We start from the raw sequence: 20,142 nt of genomic DNA on the forward strand, positions 1-20,142 counted from the left end.
TGTCTTGCTTTATTTAAACAAAAATGCTAGAAAATTAGATGTTAGTGAAATTATTGAATTTCAGAAAATACAAAAGTTTGTTTCTCTGGCTCTGGCTAGAGCAACCTCTCCTATGAAGGCAGACTACAGGAGTTGGGACTGTTCAGCCTTTAGAAGAGAAGGCTCCAGGGAGACCTTCCAGTGGCCTTCCAGTGCCTAGAGGAGGCCTACAGGAAAGCTGGGGAGGGACTCTTTGTCAGAGAGTGGAGTGATAGGACATGGGGTAACAGCTTTTAAACTAAGAGGGTACATTTAGATCAGGTATTATGAAGAAATTCTTTAGTATGAAGGTGGTGAGGCACTGGAACAGGTTGCCCAGATAAGTTGTGGATGCCCCATCCATGGAAATGTCCAAGGCCAGGCTGGATGGGGCTTTGAGCAACCTGCTCTGGTGGGACCATGGCAGGGTGGTTGGATCAAGGTGATCTTTAAGGTCTGTTCCAACCCAGCTTTATTCTATTATTGAAAATAGCATTAAATTACGTTCCTCTAGAAAAATAAATCTGTTTCTTAATTCATACCATTATTAATATTGAATATTTATTAATATCATATTATTGCTTGTAAAGGATAATATTACATCATGAAACATATTTCGAATAAACATATACATGCTCAGACACCAGAATGTGTTTTTCTAAAGATGCTTAATTACCTTTTTTGTCTGACTCTTATTTTTAGCACATTTGAAAAGAATGGTTCCTTTTGATACAAGTGCCACCAAGGAAGATTCCATTAATGTTGCTGTCAATGAAATGAAGCTGCAAGCAGAAAGAGGGAAGCAGTAGAACATTGTACAAAAATGCAAAAGCTTTCTCTGTGGTAAATTCCATCCCACTTTCACTCTTTTTGAGCAGTAGTAATTTCATCTGCTGTAGGAGGATATACCCTTAATGACTGAGCAATTGCCAAACCATTAAGTGGAAGAGCCCCAAGAACAAGTCTAATGGGCTCCTGTTATAATTTATGTAACTTGTGCACCAAAGTTTTTTGGGGACTATGGTATCCTCTTGCATTTGTTTCTGCAGTCCTAAACTGATTTTATTGTATCCCTTAAATATTATGAAATGAAAGAACTGTGATGTTAATCTTTGCTATGAGCGTATTTACCCCTACACAGGAATAGTGTGGATATTTGTTTTTGATAAGATTTAATAATACTATTAATAATCAAAAAAAATATTCAGAAATTACTTTGTCTTGATATTTATTAAAAGAGTCATTATGCACTGTTGTATAGACACATTTATGATTTCAGGTTCTTCAATTTGCAACAATCATTTAAGGAAAAAGCAATAAATATTGAACAAAAAGAAATTTCCTCAAAATCAGTGGAACTTGATATGATGATTTCAGGTTCAGCATATGTCACTTGTGTCACTCTTTAGTGCTATTCTTCTGATCAGAATAGATTTGGCAAATCTGACCTTGTGGAGCCTATGGTGAAGCATTTAACAACACCAGCATTTCACCCATCTGTATGAAGCACATTGAAGGGCACTGCCATGTGGCTGTGCAAATTTTAATAACAATGTTTAACGATCACTTATTTATTCTGTTTTCTACTCTATTAGAAGAGACATCATACTGAATTTAAAATGTCATGAAAATACGATACTGTACCATTGCATTCATTTGGATGTCTCTATTTTAAACAGATAAGGTACAATTCTGCATTACTGTGATCTCAAACAGCACATTGCAGCAGAATCTTTTGCTGTCAGAAGAAATGCTAGTGTTTCTGATGGTCCTGGTTTTATTACCCTTCCTCAGTGCTTCTGGTTGAATCACTACTGATGTGCCTTAAAAATCCCTGCCAAATCTATCAGAGTACTGTAGCGACATGAACACCATTACAACAATTCTGGTTTGTATGCTTTTTCATACTTAAGAAGTGTTTCTCTGAAACAGTATATTTTTTAGCACTGTAGATGCTCAGGTCATTATGTGCCACCTGAAAATAGGATCTTTTTATCTTTTTAAGTTTCTGAAGTCCCACTTGACAGACAGAATGTATATGTATTCAGCCTGTTTCAAACAGAACTTCTTGCTGGGAACACTAAAATTGGACAAGAAAATTTTGAAGTAATTTTGCTTTTTTTTTTTTCTATACAACTTTTTTTTTTCTATCATAGTTTAAAACATTTTTTTTACCTTCTGTATGTGTATAATGCTATGCATTGTAGTGCTGGCATTGGCTTTTTGCAGACTTCTGGCACATCTGTTAATTCAGAAGGTCAGGAAAGCAAAACAGGCACATCCATCTTTTCTGATCTCAACAGCAATGACAAGGCCAGGACAAAAATAAAAACAAATAATCTATTTTGGAGAAGGCAAGACAAACAGAAACCTGTTTGTGTCATGGTCAACAAAGAGTGTGGAAGTCATGAAGCAGTGCTTAGCTCAGGCCAAAGTTACCATAAACTAAACTTACTTTAAGTGTATCCAACATTTGTAATTTATTCTTTTTTTTTTAATTAGATCAGAGCACAGGTGGAAATAGAGTGTTTAAAATATTTTAACTGGTTTGGTGAAATATTAGAAAATTGCAAAATAAAATGTCACCAGCTTGCAGACTTTATGGCACCTAAAAATATGGCTAAAAATATAGAAAGGTAATATTAAAATATACTATACAACAGTAAATCATGCTCTCAAATTACATCATGTTCAAATGAGTCTGATGCATGGATTGCTGATGAATTAAGTGTATGCCCAACCCACTTTACTGAAGCTGAAATAGATTTTGAACTAAAGCACCTGTTGGTAAATGAATGGTGGTCTAAGAGTCTCAGATGAGAAGCAATATGAAAAATATCATCCTCTCTTTTCCTTAAGTAATTTGTAAAAAATCTGGATATTCATTGCTCTTACCATTTTATGTATTTATACATTCTTTCCTCACTTGTAACTCAGAAATCTGAATTTTTTTCTTAAAACTACTAATATCACTACTACTTTGTAGCATTTGACAACTACGGATAAGCATTCTGCACTCCCTCACTACTGCATAAAGTATTAAACCATTTTTTAACAAGGCAGGACAGAAATGACTGCTAGGTGAATAAATTCAGTATGTTCAGTGCTTAGTATATTTGCCTGTGGCTGTGTGACTGGGTTTACAGTAGAGTTTTCTTTCCTTTTTAAAATTTTCTAAAAGGAATAGAAGGGAAGAAACCAAACCACACAAACACACAGGCACACACGCACACACACAAAAAGAGGAATTTTTAATGAGGAAGCTTATAGTTTCCAAAGCCAGGAAATTGTTTCTTAAATTTATCCTCTTGGCCTGGCAATCCAGATATCATGTAATATTTGCCTCTCTTCCACCTTTGATAGAGGTTCATATTATGAAGGAATTTTGTTTCCTTTTTACTGAAGGCTAAAGTTCCATTCATGACATTATATGAAACTGTCCCTTTGTGGTTTAAGAAATAATATTTTTTCCATATTGGGCTGAAATAATATTCCTCTGACCAGTTGCAGTTTTTTAAAGTAGAAAACCAGATCATTTTTGTATAAAGCATATAGTATATTTCATATCTTAAAAAATTATTGTCCTTTCTGGTTATCAGAATTGATGTTAACCTGTTCCTTTGTTTTTGCCTAAAACAGTAATTTTCAATAATGAAAACATGGGGTAACCCCAACTAAATTGGTGTTTGATTTTTATTCCAGTCAGTATTTAGTAAATGATGTAACTTTGTATATATGTACTAATTAATGGATATGACAAGCTAATAGAAGGCATCTATGTTTTTAATGCTGTCCTGGAATACAGTGGTTCAATATAAGGCTTTCAGAAATGCATCAAATAATTATCACTACAGTAAACTTTACATTTTGTAATGTCTTTCAGTTTTTTAATGATGTACAGCAGACTTAAAAGTGCTTATTTTTAAGTACTTTTGAGAAGATAATTGCTAAATATTTAAAAGAATTTATTTTTATTATGTAATTGTTATCCTAAGAAAAAACTTCAAAATAAAAGTAGAAGGAGGCAGTGTTTGTCCCTTGTGGAGTGAAGTGGAGCAGGACTAAATTATGATATAAAACAAAGCATTTTTCTTACATGTCTCAAAATTTTCAGAGAAGCCAACGTTCAGTGATGGTGAAAGTACTCCTTAAATAATTAGACCTCAGCCACATTACTAGTCCTGTTTCAGCTATCTCACCAATATCAATAAAGAAGATAAAATTCCTTAGAACAAAGGAAATACTATTCTTATATTTTCTAAAGTCCATTTGTTTGAGCTAAGGAATTTGCATATCAGTTCATCTCTGGCTTACAAGGCATGGCATCTACACTGTATAGCACCGAATGGACTTTTCATGAATAAAAATGCTATTACAGTAAAGAACTGTGTATTTTTGTAATACAGATACCATTTTTATTGCTGCAAATCTGTAGTTTAAGACCTGAATACATTCTCATACCTATAATATTCAGAATTCATTCATTCTTAGACTTCTGTAGACTACATGTTACACTGAAATTTTACCATGGTTCTCTAAAACTGCATTACTAACAAATTTATATGTCTTTAAGCCCTACCCCACAGAAGTAATTGATACTGAAGTTAGTGAGAGCTGCAGGTCAGTATCTGGGGTTGCATATAGAGAAAACCTAGTAATACAAGGAATGGGAAGCAGCTTATGATTTAAATTTCAGAACACTTGTTCTTGGTGTTTTAATTTAAGAACTGCTTTAGCACTGGTATCTGCATCTATATAAAAGCAATCTTTAAGTAAGATCCCATCTCGGATGAATTATTTTCTTTACATATCAAAATATTTTCCACTCTAGCTCAACTCATGTCAACCTCTTACTGTAAGCATTAGGAGCTGTTAGGAGTTTTATTTCTTTACTATGTAAAGAACTAAATTAGATTTTAAATCTGAAAAACATATTAGTAGTGTATACAGAAGTACAGCAGGGCAGAATCTGATAACCTTGGTCTTTCAAAAATCTGAACATAATGCCTCTGGGAATGTTGACAACAAAAATGAAAGAGGTTACTGTGGTTAAAATAAAGCAACTTCCAGCATTTATCATTTGTACTAACAACAATAGCAGTCGTGTTTCCAAAGCTGAAGTTGCAAATCTGCCATTACTTAGCCTGTAGGAATGAGCCTTTTTTTTCTTGCCATAATAGTGGTAAAATCTGAAATATCATATGCCTTCAGAAAATATGCAGTGACATATTTTTAAATTTTTCATCATTTTATTTAAGCATCTGTGTGGTACTATTTCAAACTAAATAATCTTGGAACCTGATTATAACATGCTTTCATTAAAATATTATATTTAAGTACAGAAACTGTATAAATAAACCTCTATTAAGATTAATTCTGCTATCTTTATTTAGGCAAATGGCTCCTTAGTTGGTGTTTTGCTTGAATAAGTACAGGAATTTTTCCTTTGTTTTATTTTTATATGTTGTCAGACCAGAATTATTTTTATCTTGGACTGTTTTTCTCGTCTGTCATCTACATGTCAGAATACATATCATAATTTCTGCACTTACTCCACATTAACAGTTTGGTAGTTCATATGCTCAGGGAATTACAGTAATTATGAAGGCACTTGTTGTCTATAACATCTTTTTTCCTGTAAATTCTGCCACTCTTACTTGTTTGCCAGAATAAAGCTTACTTGGTAAACTATTATCAGATCACAAGTCTAATTTTAGAGTTTATCCCACGGGCAAAAGCAAATTTGTCTTACTAGGTTTGTTGAGATTTTTCTAAATGTTATCATTCATTTTACTATCAGTCTGTAGTGGAAAATAGCGGAAGATAAACATTACTGTGGTAATCCTGAAATATTATTAATTCCAGGCAGAAAAAAAAGGCCTAAAAAGGCCTACAGACTAGTGCAGATCTGCCTAAGTACAGTGTAGAACCACAAACTCTCATATTACAAAGAATTTTTCTTCAGTATGTCAGTATTATTACTGACCCTCAGTACCCTCAGTAGAAACAGTTGCTGATATCTAAAATATTTTTGAGAAGCAATACTAAAGTTTGCTAAAGGAGATCACACAGTATCATTCTGCAAATGTGGATTTCTGTGTCACGCACATTGTTAAGTAAGCATTAAACTGGGAAGTCAGCCTAATTTATGTACTGGCATTAGGCTATTCACAGAAACCACCAGTGACCCAGTTTTGGACTTACTGTGGAAAATGATGAAGATGAGCTGTGTTTTACTGTTGGCCAAGAGAACAGTTTGCATCTGTGGAATAACCTATTTTGTATATGCAGCTAAGTGAGTGCACCATTTTTAGCGAGGCCTTCGCAGCCAGGTCCAGCACTGACAACACAATCTCATCCAAACAGCTGCAACCATGAAGACATCGTGTAGCTGGCAGAATTTTTGTTGTATGTTTTGACTAAGAGAATGTCAGTAAATCCATCAGAAACCATGGAGTTGTTTGTTTTGTCTTCACCAGAGAGGTCTCTGGTGAAGTCATAAAGCTAAAAACCGCAGAATCCATAGTGCGAGATGCATCAGTAGGCTCTCCAGCCATGGAATTTGGATCTGTTAGCATGCTGTCCACTGTATGATTAGAGATCCGTATGTTAATGAAGCACTGATCAGAAAAGTTGGTTGTTTTTTTTTTTTTTTTGAGTGGATTTTTCTTGTAAAATAAAAATATCTTTGTGAAAGCAGGAAATAATGTCTCAGTCAAGAAACACTTTGTTTTTCCAGAATGCAAGTACTTTCTTAAATTGTAGTTACTGCCTTTTATAGACTACCTTTCTAGCCCCTGAATATATTACTCAACAGGCATCAGTCCCATCTCATATCATCTTTTACTGTAAGAGACTCACATTGTCTTAGACTTGATTATACTTTGTGCAATTCTCTTATATGCAGTGCACTGGAAAAAAGTGACAAATAGGCATTTAGACAGTAGGTAATGTAAGAGCGTTCATGCTGTGTAACACTGTTTTTGAAGGTGATTCACTTTTGAAGCTGAAATTTATAAATTTGCTTATTAGCAAATGCTTTTTTTTTGGTATTGTTTGTTTGTTTTCCCCTGGGAGTATGTGAGGAAAAAAAAAAAAGTCATTTTGGGGTTCTGGAATATTTTATCATTTTATGCTGCCAGTTCCTGTTTAGTTTAGAGATGAATAAAAAAGCAGCTGATCCCAATACCACATAACAAGCTCTCCTAATTAAGTTAATTTTGAGTAATTTTCATTCAGATCTTTTGTTTTTATTTAATTCAAATTAAACAATGCTTTTCACATTTAGTATTCTAAAAGTGAAACAAAATGAATCTTGTGATTTGGCATTTCAGCTGGGAAATTCTTAAGCTCAGGTTGCCCAGGCATCCAACACATGTGACAGTGGACATGTTACATTGCATTTCCTAGTCCACACATCCTAGTGTTGCTGCTGCAGTATGTTGTAAAGTGACTGCACAACATCTTGGAATTCCACTGAGTTAGATGTTTGCAGGATGCTCTGTACTGGTATAATGTCAGAAAGGTCAGATACCTCTAAACCTCCTATCTGTTAATGTAATGGAAATAGGCCTAATGGAATGAAATTCCTTGGCAAACAATTATTTCCTGACATAAAGTCCCTGAAAGACTTTTGCTAGTAGTTCAGCAAGGAGTCTAGCTCCTGATTTAATAAAAAAAACGGCTACCTGACCACATTCCTATATACATTCAACTCTCAGCAGAGTATTAGGAACATCTGTGTGAAAAAATGTGTGTCTGTCTTTTCTTTGTTAAATATACATCCTATTTATTCTGTCTCATAGATTTGTTTCTGTGTGTCTGTAGAAACATACGGTTATTTTTCATCCCTCAAAAATATAATAGAAAGGCAGCTTAGTGAATCTGACATTGCTGAAGTAACCAGTTTCTTCCATATTTGATTTCCAAAGTGTAAAGGTGTGTTGAGACTTGCAATAGCTGTGTAGACATCAAGTATAGTCGTGTTCACATAATTATATATCTTATAGTCATAGACATGCGTAAACATTTATGATCATACACTGTAAAACTTTATTGGCCTAAAAGAAAACTAATCCTTTGTGCATCGAAATCCAGATCTCATTGAAGTTAGCAGAGGCCTTCTTGCTAATATCACTGGAGTTAGCATTTCATGATGAGCTTGAAGAAAGAAGGAAAAATATTCTCAACCTATATTTCACTGCATTTTGGAGGTCTCCAAGTCCACTATATGTGTTGGTCCAGTGAGCAAACAAATACATACTAAAAAAATCCATCTTATGAAAATATCTTCTTAGCAGACTGTAAGTATTTGGAATAATTACACACTATCGCTTTTCTTTAAATAAGAATTTTTCTCAAAAAAAAAAAATAAAATCTCAGAAATAAGATTTGGGGTTCAATTGGGCTCTTGTACTAAAGTACTATTATTTTTCAAGAAGACTAAAAATAAATTATATAATGAAAACCACTGTACTTCTAAATGGCTTTAATATAAAATTATGAAATTTGAGAAATTCAGAAAAATGTTTGTTGTTAATGTGGGATACCACAGCTTTTTCAAAATAATAATTAAACCTTAAAGGAGGGATAGTTCATCTCTTTAAGATGTATCAGCTATATTTCACAACACTCACCGCTACGTGTTTTGTTTCACATCAGGTTTTCAACAAAAAACAGTACTTCAAAAAATACCTAAAGTTAAAATTTTCATATTTGTAGGCAGAAACTAATTATATCTTACATCTAAAGAGCAACTTTATTGCTAGACCTTCATTTATTTATTTTGAAAAATGAGACTTCTGAAATAAAAACAATTTTGTCTGTTTTTCAGATATTCTCTAACTTTTGCAGCAAGTCTTTCAACATTTGGCTATATGATAGCTGTGATACCAGGTTGCTTTCCAAGATGTTTTCATTTTTTTATTTTTATTTTTTTCCATTAGCTACCATCTTTTAGGATGGAAAAAAAATCATCTCAGCTGTGCTAAGAACTACATAAAGAATAAAACTACTGCTTGGCTATTATTTTTGTGAATTGCATGGATGCATGTACAACTAAATCTACAATTCACATTTTCAGAACACCTCTCATGTATTTAGGAACAAATCATTGCGGAAGTATAAAAGGAGAATTTTCTTGCTATGTTATTCTTAAGCATGGGTCCTTGTCAGCCTGTGAAGTTTGCAGTGCTTGGTTACATGCATGAGGTCTGACTCATGTCACATCAGCATACCAGTTTTATTGTTGTATGGCTGCACTAACAGTATGCCTATGCCTAATTTATATCAACATGCAGCGAGAATCAAATCTCACTTTAAATCAAGTACCAGGCAGAATACTAAGTGGTGAGATCATGTGGATTACATTTCAAAGTATAAGAAAGCCTTATATTGTGCTTTGAGTATGCTGCTGTAAATTGATGGCTTGACATAAGATCTGCAGGTATGTTTATGTATAAGTTTGGTTATGGCTCTACCAAGAAAGTTCATATGTTAATTTAACATCAACATTTGTACCTACTTTTCTGAATGTAAAATGTTAGCCAATGAGATAATAACAAAAATATCAATCTTTATTACTATTTGCTGACTTGGACTTACACCAAGCTGTTTCTGAAAGCAAGATCTCAAATGTTTATTGCATCTCAGGAGACTGTTAGTGCCTTTGCAGGTTCAAAGTTGCTAGCTTTGCTCATAATTTAAGTGTAACATGAAATGTCATTTTTGTAAGCTAACAAAATAAATTATTTTTCCAAGCAGCACATAGCATCTGTATTCATTTACATAACACTGCCAAATTCATGTAAAAACCTGTTTTATGTAATTGTGTTTTTTTTGTTTGTTTGTTTGTTTTGGTGAAATCTATATGCTTGATATGGATTTAATTTGTTTGATTTTGGTTTTAGCCTGCTTCTGATACCAACAAAATGCTCCTGGATTTTTGATCTGTGTTTTCTTTTGTCTATTGTAAGATTTGCTTAAAAACTAAGATGGTAGTTTTGAGGTGAGACAATATTTTTCTTTAGAAGGGTGTGTTTAAAACATTTGTTAGATAAACATTTATTTAGATAAAAGATTTATTTGTCATTATGGTACAAAAATGAATTTGGCAACATGTAGTCTTACAATAGGAGTAGGTGTTTACATTGGCCATGAATCACCATGTTTTTTCAGAGGTGTCCTTGAATGGGACAAACCTCTTACCAAGCGTGAAAAGGATTCATTTGACTAAACTTGGGTTTGTACAGAATACATGCCTCTGTTTAAACAAACCTACCTTTGCAGTCAGCAGAGTACCCAGGACCTATGGCATGATTCATCTAGCCCCAAAGGAAATACTTAAGGCTTGATCAAATGAATTGCAGCCACCTGCACTAACAATGTTCACTAGATCTCCATTCGGAGAGAAAAAGGGAAACAAACATACTCAGATACTTTCAATGCATAGGCACTTAAATCAGGTGGGTTCTCTCCATGAGTGTTTCTTCTGGATTCCATGGTAAGTCCTTTACTGCCTTAAACAAAAGATCACTGAAATCAATTGGACTGGATGCATTTAAACTTTCAAAATGATTGAGCTATTACAGTATTTAATGGGGAAAAAAAATCATTGTTGCTGAAAAGTTCTATAGATCTAAATTTCTATGGAAACATAGCAAAGTCTTGCATTATATTTTCAAATACAAAGTAAAACCAAAACTAAGATGATATGCATTACATTATTTTGCATACACATTGCATTGTTCCATATGAAGATATTTTCTCATTCTGGTTTCTCATGACTGACTGACTGACGGCCAAACTACACTTTCTTTATATCAGGAGAAATCACTCGTTGAAACCCTGTAATTACTTTATTAATTCAGTTCTCCTCAATTATGCATTCCCTTTCCTCTTGCAGTTAAGAGTTTTTGCTTGTCTTTTATATAGTCATGTGATCTGCAGGTGTTTTTTGTTTTTTGCTTTTTTTTGGTAGTTGTGTTTTGTTTTGTTTTTATGGCAAGCATCTCTTCTCAGACAATTTTTTTCTCTATCATCAGTAGGTAAATTCTAGTGTTACCTGAAAAACTAAAGTCAGTAAGGTTGACAAAGGAGTTGTTACTTGATGGTGTCCTGTAGTGACGTCAACTGAAATCATGAATTTACAAGTTTTCATACACACAAGCAATAAAGCCATAGGAGTAGTCACAGACACCACAGCAACAGCATCAAGGACAAATTTTACTGTGACTATCTTAGATGTTATTGGAGCAGAGAGATGCTGTTTTACAGCAATATGTTTTAAACACTTTCTTGCATTCAAGATGGTATTTCAAATGAACAATTTGTAACTGACATTAACTAATGGTATCTTGTAATGGGATTTTAAAAAGTAATTTTTGGCTCCAGCTCCTGCTACCCCACTGCTAATTTTATGGGGTTCTAGGGGTGGGTTGGCCTAAAGGGTATTGAGCTAGAATAACTCCCAGCTGAGATTATTTACAGTCTTCACTAGCATCCAAGATTTAACCTGGAACCTCTTGCCAAATTCCGGTTTAATTTGCTACATACTTTTTGTCTACCGTTTAGCACTTCACTGAGATATGGAATTCTTTTTTTGTATCAATGTTGTATTTTATGCACTCCTGTTTTCTCTGGGAGGAAGGATAGAGTAGTCTAAAGTGATAGGGGCAGGGAAATAGAGAATCTGAATGGTATGAACTTAGACCTGTCCTATCCTACACTCTCTATACCTGACATAGGTATGTAATTTTTTTTTTGTCTCTCAGAGCTGATTTCTGGTGCACAGGGCTATTGATTTGGTTATAAAACTATAATGGTATTATATCTATGTTACATGTATAATCTATAATAAAATCTGTCATTATGTGTTTTGGTCCACATTTTTAATCATATTGCTTATATATAAATTATATGGTCTTGCAGTAGTACCATTATGGAGAAGGAGCTGCGGGTGTTGCATGTGGCTGTATATACAAGGTATATACACTGCAATTTCTTAAATATGGCATATTTACTGTGCTTTTATCAATTTCTTTGTGGTGTTCATTTCCAGTGGATGTCTCAGGCATGTACAAATCAACTAGAGTGTTCCTTATTTCCAACTGCAGCTTCTAATGAACATATTCAGAGCAAAGCAGTTATGTTACACTTTAAAATGTTTTTTAAGGGCACTTGTTAGTTGAAGTCACAGTTACTCCAGGAAGAACATGTTGTAATTTTGATGGCACTTTATAAGAATAAATAGTTACAAAAAGAATAATAAGTAGTATAGGATCTACAAGGGAAAAAAGAAAGAAAAGAAAGGCCAGGAACATCCGATAGAGTGTTTGCATTATTGTATCTCTTAGGAACTGGCCTAACTCCTGTCTCCCATTGTGTTAAATGCCACAAAGAGAAGAAATCTTATTACAGCTGTCTTAACTTTCAGAAGTAGACATGGGTAGCCAAGCTTTGTATTAGTTTGTTTCAGCTCACCTGTACTAAAGAATGGGTTATAGAATTGTCCCTGTTGGCAATAGGCATGGAAGGAAGGTAGTCAAAACTGCTGGCAGTTTTGGATGGAGATCAGCTTTAATTGGGGCATTCTTGTGTGCCTGGTCTGTGGAATTATGTACTGGCCTCATAAACTGTCCTACAGTAATGAGATCTATCTTCTTTGCCTCTGAAGGAGGAACCAGGCTACAGCTGCTAATGGAGGCTTCAGCCTGAGATCTGTCCTCCGACAACACAGCTCTGATAGCAGACAAATAACCTGCAGGCCTCTTTACCAATTAAAAACAAGAAATTTATTCTAGTCTCCTTTTGAATACGTTAATAACATGTGATCATTAGGTAGAACTGAAAACCAACAAATTTTGTCTGGAAAAGACCACCTGAAAAATGAAGCTTCAATGTTCACCACGGACAGGATACATATGAAGCCAGGTCAGTATCTCTGACACACTTGCACACTGCATTACAGCTCACACAAGATTTTTCAATGAATAAGGAAGGTGGGTTGATATAAAGAATGGGCCAATTGGCTTCGCTAATATTTCAGGGGTGGTGTCAGGAAAATGCACTTATCTTCCAGATGCTCCATCTAGCTGTAGGTCAATGGTGTGGATCTCACCTTATGCTTGTTTTGTGATTGAGGAAGCCACTGAAGTATGAAGTGGTATTTCTTCCTGACCTGCCCCTGTCTACCTCCTGGTGCCTCAAATTCAGTTAGGAACTAAACCAGAGTACAAGACTGGGTCTACAAAAGGTTCCTGGGAGATGTGAAATGAGAACAATAAGCAATGCTGAAAATTAAAATTTGGTTTTTATCTTGGGATCTGAGAATTACTCTGGAGCAATGTACAAATCAGTTAAATGTCAATTTTGTGATGACTTCCAAAAGGCAATGATAAAACATACTGCAGCACTTAGCACGGACTGCTGCAACCAACATCAGCAATAGAGACAGAACAAACTAAATCTGGCTTTACTAGAGTTGTTCCCAAAATTTCAACCCACATCCACCCTGTCTAGAAAAGCAGTGTTTTTCCTTTTGGCCTCATGTAAGTTCCATTTTGTGGTAGAAATTGTTGGATAAAAAACATTAGGACATCCACCAAATACAGATAAAATAAATCTCACCAACATAAATCAAGTTAGGAGAATAGTTTTTCAGATTTTATGGCTAGGTTTTGGGTCATCTTTTCAGAGTTCCTGAGAGTTGCTCTCTTGGCATTTCATCTGTTGATCTTACCTCAGGGCACATGCAACTTTCTATTTCCCAAAGCTTTTTGTCTTGTAATCCTTGTGCAATGGGTCATATTTGCTTTGTTTGTTTGAGTTTATATGACATGCTTCTTTAAAAAGAGACTGATGGGGTCAGGAACCTTCGGAAAAGGCAGGAAGACTTCTCCCCAAGGAGTAAGTGAATGCGCTCAGGGAGTTTTCATGAACATGGGGTGGGGTTTTCGGAGAGGGAGAGCTCAGCAAAAGGCGAAAGTAGGATGTTGCAGAGAGAAGCAGGGAACAGACACTGCCAAGCTGAAGAGGTGATGGAAATAAACATTTCTGGGGACTTAGAAGGACGGACTGTGCAGCATTTGCTGCAGCTCAGAAAATTGCCATGATGCTGGTCTGAGACCATGCCTAAAAAAATGGACTCATTTGTGGGCAGGAAGAAATTTGTTTGTAGACACTATCAATCTTACACTGTATTACTTAAAGAATTTAAGTTTTTTTTTTTTTTTAATTAATATTATTAATTATTTTTAGAAAGGATAGTTATTCTAATCTGTGTTCTGACAGTTTTTTTTTTTTTTTTTTTTTTTTTTTTTTTTCCCCTGCTTCAAACCTTCATAGTCTTTGAGGGGGGAATTGGCCCTAAGCTGAGGGTTCACAGTGGTCCACACGACATCCCTGGTTGTGTCTGGGCCCCATCATGCTGTCTCTTCACGCTCTTCAAAATTCCATCTCCTTTCAGAGCAGGTGAACTCCTGCACTGCTAATTACCCTTTTACATCAGGGTGTCAGTACCAAAGTCTCCAGCTCAACTGGTGTGTGCCTGTCTGTGTCTGTTCATTCTCTCATTCCTGTTTGTTATTTGTTAGCCATTCTAATCTGTCCCCCAGTTCTATTCCCTGCCTCCTGTTCTCAGCTGCAGCCTCTGACCTTGGTGGAGCCAGCTACTCTTCTTCCACCAGCAGTCAATTAACTAATCACAAGTTGATTAGAGATTTTTTTCTTCTTTCACAAGTTGATTAGAGTTTTTTGTTTTTTTTTTTTTTTTTTTTTTTTTCTTCTTTCTGTCACGTCATTACTTAACGTTCACATTATTACTTAATGTTCACGTGATCCCTCTGGCAGGGAAGTTTCTGGGTAACCCAGGGAATGTTACATATCCCAGCTCTTTTTGGATTCTTTCTCGTTAGATTCATGATGGTAACTGATTCTAGCTATTCCATGTGTTCAATCACTGCCTGCTTGTGCCATCATGCTATGGCTTCTCTTGGCACTTGCTGGCAGTAACCCCTGATTTATCCAACTTTCATCATACGTTTATTGGCAAGAACTGAGCTTGGAGCAAACCACTCAAGATTTTAAACACTCTGTTAGAAAGAAAAAGTACCTGAATGCAAAATAAAGCAATAAATACTCTCTCAGGAATGTAAACCACAAGAACAGTGGTACAATTTTAAGCAAAACTTTCATCTACTCTAGAATCCTGTCTCAGGATATCAAGGAACAATACCGAGGACTGTGCAAATACATCATGAGCGTTTTTTTTCAGGGTATTTTCCTAGCAACCAACAATTTTTGTTTCATGGAGTTCCTGAACCAGTGGTGATAACTTTATATTTAATAACAGCCTCAGGGTTTCTTCTTTCTTCCATGAATTTGTGCTGAAACATTTTGAATCTGTATCAATTTATAACATCCATAAGATTCTTCAGCAGAGCTTTGCTGCTTGACCATGCAGTGTGGGTGTTGTCACCCTTGCATTTTGCAAGTCTCTAATTCAAAAGATATAATTCTTAACAGAGTAAAATAGATTTTTTTTTCTTCTGAAGATCCTTCTTGTATCCTAAAATTTGCTCTTCTAAAATTAACATAGAAAATAAAATATACAAGTTATATGTTTCCTGGTCAGCCTCTGTGGTTGCTGCTTGATATTAGAAGTGCTTCAGCAGTAAGGATCCTATCTGGATGGGGATTTTTTAACAAGGATGAGATTTTAATAGAGTAATTAGTTAGTAGAAGGAGGTTAGACCCTTCTGGCTTTATTCGGCAGCACTTGAAAGACAACATATGAACCAGACATCCCATGACCTCTGATGGAGGACCTGTTGCTTTGAGACATCTCAGTCTTCTTGAGAAAGCATCTTTTTTTTCTTTTTTTTCTCTTTTTACTGAGAAACAGGGGCTGCTGTGCTGAACAGATAAGGTCAGCTAATAAAACAAATGAGACTAACTGTTTTAGAAGCTGGAACGGAACAAATGGACAGAAGACATTTGGAACCCAGCAAAACCGTTATCTTCAAGGTGGCTTTTCTGCACGAAGGTGGGGATGAATGGCCTAGACTAGTCAGGTATGTGACTGCAACTGTATCTTTTTATGAAGCAGTAGATAATTGATGTTTTATATTCAGTTGTTTTATACTGATATTCAAAGCCCATGTAATCATCGTGGGATCTCAGCAGACTGCTGTAAAGTGGAAAGAATTTCCCTTTGTGAGATGTTTCTCTGTGCAGGTAAACCTATAACACATTCCGTTCAAGCATACACAAAACTTAATCTGCAAAATCGCAACCACTGCTGTGTATAACTGGGCTCTTAAATCACTTCTGATCCCTGCCTGTCTGGAAGTGTTTTCATCTTGTCTGACCCTGAAGAGTGCAAGTTTTTTTCCAAGTTGGTAATTCTGGGTGACGTCCATTGTTTTGTGGAGTATAGGAGTGTTTTTCCTTAACAATTGCTATGACCACCAGAGTCTTGGCCTGCTGCTAGCAGCATCTATGCTATGGGCAGCTGAGAGGGTGTTGTAGGGAGGAGCTGTTCTTTACTCAAGTCAGTGCTGACAGCAGTATCCTCTGTGGTGCCAGAAGGACTGATGTGGGTGACTCAACAGGGGTTGCTCTTCCATCTGTGTCAGTACCGAAACAATGTCCCAGCATGGTGCTGGAAGCTACACAGGGGATGAGATGTAAAAGCCTACTTTTCAATGCTCTATTACTCTGTTTAGTGTTTGCTTGTCTTCTCTATTGTGTGTTTGATGAAATTTTAATTATTATTTATTATACTTTTAATGTTGCATGTGAAATACTGAGGATGCACGAAGATGGTTGATAAATAAAATAATTAGTATTATGCGCAACAATAATTTTCTAAAAATTGGCCCTGGCTTATTACGAGTAACTCCGGTGAGCTGGTACTTCTGCAAAGTATTTTACTATTCATAGTGTTTCTTCAGCTTTTTTTCCTACGTGTTAAAGCAGTAATTAACTCTGCCCTCTTTTTTCTCATGTGGTAGGTAAGGAGGGATATCCATTTTTAACTTTTGGCTTAATTTTCACATATATGAAGTGTCTTGGCCAAAGAAAAGATGCAAACTTGTGGCTAAACCAGGAAGAGTACTGGTCCCAAGTCTCCTTGCTGTAGCTGTAAGACTGCAGTAATCTTACAGTATTCATGGGTAAAGTTATTTATCTGCACTAACAATGACATTAACTAGTATAACAAGTTGCCTTTGTTAGTAGGCATGCTAAGCAAAGAGAAAGACTGCAGTGGCACTTCTATTTTTCACCAGAAACTGTAATATATCTTTCTACCATTCATTTTTCAATTTTATTTTATTTTTTAAAGAAATGGCAAGAGGCTTGCAGAAACTTTAAAAATTTTGCATTACTAATTTTGGGTCCATGTAAATGAGCAATTGTGGGGCACATCCATGCCAAGCACAGAGGAGAATTAGATGTGAATTAGGGAAGTAGGGAGTAAATCAACACAGGAAGACTTTGAAATTAAATGCAAAAGTAATGGAAGGAAAACAGTACTTCAAAAGGCACGAGTCTGTGATTGGTTACAGCTGTCAGAAAACATCATTCCTGCTCCCAGTCTTCTTTGCTATTTAAGGAAAGAAAAGAAATCTGAAGAATTTAATTTTAATTATATAAAATAACAAGCTGAGGAAGTTGGGTATGCCAGGGCCTACCCTGTATCTAAAGTTTCACATAATTTGCCTGCTGCCCTGGCTGGGAACTCCTATATATGCCTGTCACGTGAACTGCCATTCCTCAAGGCTTTGGGATTAGTTTGTTTTTGTGCCATAACACTCTGTTCTTGCTGCTTTAAACCTGATTAATGAATTGGAAGTTGTGTTGATTTAGTACTTCAGGTACCAGCATCCAATTAATGGTTGTAATAACTTTCTCAGATCCTAGTGGCCTACTCTTCCTGTTATCTTCAAAGAAAGGAGAAGAGCAGCAGGTTAAATTTTAATATAACTTTGTTTCATTAAGCCCTAGAGACTCAGATGCAAATAAGGGGAATAGAAATAGGGTGTGTTATCCCTCCCAATGGAGTCTCTAGGCGGTGTTAGAGCAGGTACATTAGCTTCAAAGACATGCAAAATTGTTTCTGTGCCTTGTTTGCCTTCCGGCTAGGGAAATGTTCTGTCCCCCTTTAACAACAAAAATGTCAAAGGAACAACGAGGGTCTGCCCAAGTAAGAGAAAATACCTTTCTTATCCTCCTTGGTGCTGCCTGGCATGAGTGTAGTTGGGTGTCCCCATACACTGGAGGGAGTTCAGAGCATAATCCACAATGCAGCCTGGGAACAGGAAGCGGACCTGGGCTGCAGAGTGCTCCTGCTGCTATGCCAAAGTGTCACAGAGCACTACTGTGTTCTCCATGCCCCCAGCTCGAAGGGAAAGTTTTGTTCCATCTGTTCTGGCAGCTTCACAATTCCCCTTCTAAGCCCCTGAAACTGAGCCGTGGTTGTGTCACATGAGATACGCTGTACAAGGAAAACGGCACAAAAATCCCAAAGCCAGAACACTACCTCTCACTTTAATGTTGCCCATTGCATAGGAGCATAGGAGCAGCAGATAAAACCAGTGATCAGGGAAAAAAGACTACTCTGACAGCACCAAAAATGTGCCCTTGGGATAGACTGCCAGGGAGATCATCAGCCTCCTCCTGGGAGAGCTGTCCATGCCCAAACATACGCTATAACAATGGATACAAGGACAAGAAAGAATTAAGTTGCTTCCTCTGGAAATCAAACACACTTCTCTAACCTTTTCTATTCTTGACATTCACTGCTGATAAAAGGAAAAGACAACAGAGAGTGTAAAGTTCACTGTGGTGTGAGCAGATAAGCTATATACATGTATTAATGGGCCAGAATCTATTTTGAATTTTCAAGGATAGCACTGAATTTTAGAGTGTGAGTCTCAGGTTACTGACAGCACAGTATTAATATGTCCTAAATCCTGGGTTTGTCATGCAGATTTAGTACATCTACTGAGCGGAAATCACACTAACTAAACAAACCCAAATAATCCCAGGGGTTTACGTAGGACGCTGTCTCAGCTTCAGATGTTTCAAACTTCGGGTGTTCATTTCCTTTAATGCAAGTCTCCAAAGGTCTGTAGTTCAAAGAGGAAAAAAACTGAGCAGTTGTGCTTAAATAACACTGTGTACTGTTTATTCTATTAGTGACGGTGATCCAGGCACTTGTATCATTCTTTGTATCAGACTTTGACACTTGGATGTCTATCATTGGATTGGCTGTTAGTTACAAAAGGCTGTTGCTTCAGTCATTTCTTGAAACACTGGAATGAAGCCTGAGCCTCTTGGACATTTTAAGTAGCTGGTTTATTTGTCTTTCCAAAGCAATTTATCTAAATAGGCCAACACAATCAAATTACACGGGATTCTAAATATTGCCCAGTCTGACATCTTAATTAGAACTTTTAAAAAATAATGGTTACCTTTCAGCTCCCAAAATTTCACAAACCTTTCTTAAAAACTGGCCAGTGAATATCACTAACAGCCACACAAAGCTATTTGTTTTTCAGAGTTGATCAGACTTTCCATTGGCACATATCCTGAAAAAAAAAAAAAAAAAAAAAGCAAGGAGGAATACAATTTACACTAGTTTGAAAACACAAAAGCAGAGATTCACTGATAGTTCCAATTATGATCTTTATCTTGCATAAAGCCTTTCTTATCCACATTTGTCTTTAAAGTAGTGCCTTATAAAAACATTTCTTTTCAGACGTATCATAACCTAATTGGGTTACACAATATTGTGAGTAATTTAAAATACCATGATGATTGCATTGCCTTTTCCACAGTGCTTCCAGCTGAACTTTGTTTCCACAGAGACTGTGGAAGTGGAGCAGTTGCTGCTAAGTGTAGCTTTGACTTTTTCTGTATTCATATAGAAATTGCCTCATGTGCCTCAGAGTGAACTCTCATTTGAGGATGAATGACGAGAAATATTCCATGCTACTGGGAAATAGAAGACTTTGGAGTGTGTGAAAGACAGAGTATCAGAGCTAAGGGATGATGATTTAACAAGATGCTAATTAGCATTATTACCTCTCACTTTTCTGTGGGTGATCAAAACTAAAAAAC

The 20,142-nt window shown here is 36.0% G+C and overlaps 1 protein-coding gene across 4 annotated transcripts in view; it reads left to right on the top strand.

Moving 5' to 3' along the window:
- The window catches only part of CEP128 (centrosomal protein 128), a 117,846-nt gene extending 112,454 nt beyond the window's left edge, over positions 1-5,392 (top strand). For all 4 annotated transcript variants that reach the window (XM_027459567.3, XM_027459566.3, XM_072038397.1 and 1 more), the window contains one exon: positions 721-5,392. In XM_027459567.3, the coding sequence (XP_027315368.2) occupies positions 721-729 (9 nt within the window). In that variant the 3' untranslated portion in view covers positions 730-5,392. The remainder of the gene's footprint in view (positions 1-720) is intronic.
- Positions 5,393-20,142: the final 14,750 nt, after the last annotated feature.

The sequence above is a fragment of the Anas platyrhynchos genome, chromosome 5 (assembly GCF_047663525.1).
Source record: "Anas platyrhynchos isolate ZD024472 breed Pekin duck chromosome 5, IASCAAS_PekinDuck_T2T, whole genome shotgun sequence".
Lineage (NCBI taxonomy): Eukaryota > Metazoa > Chordata > Aves > Anseriformes > Anatidae > Anas > Anas platyrhynchos.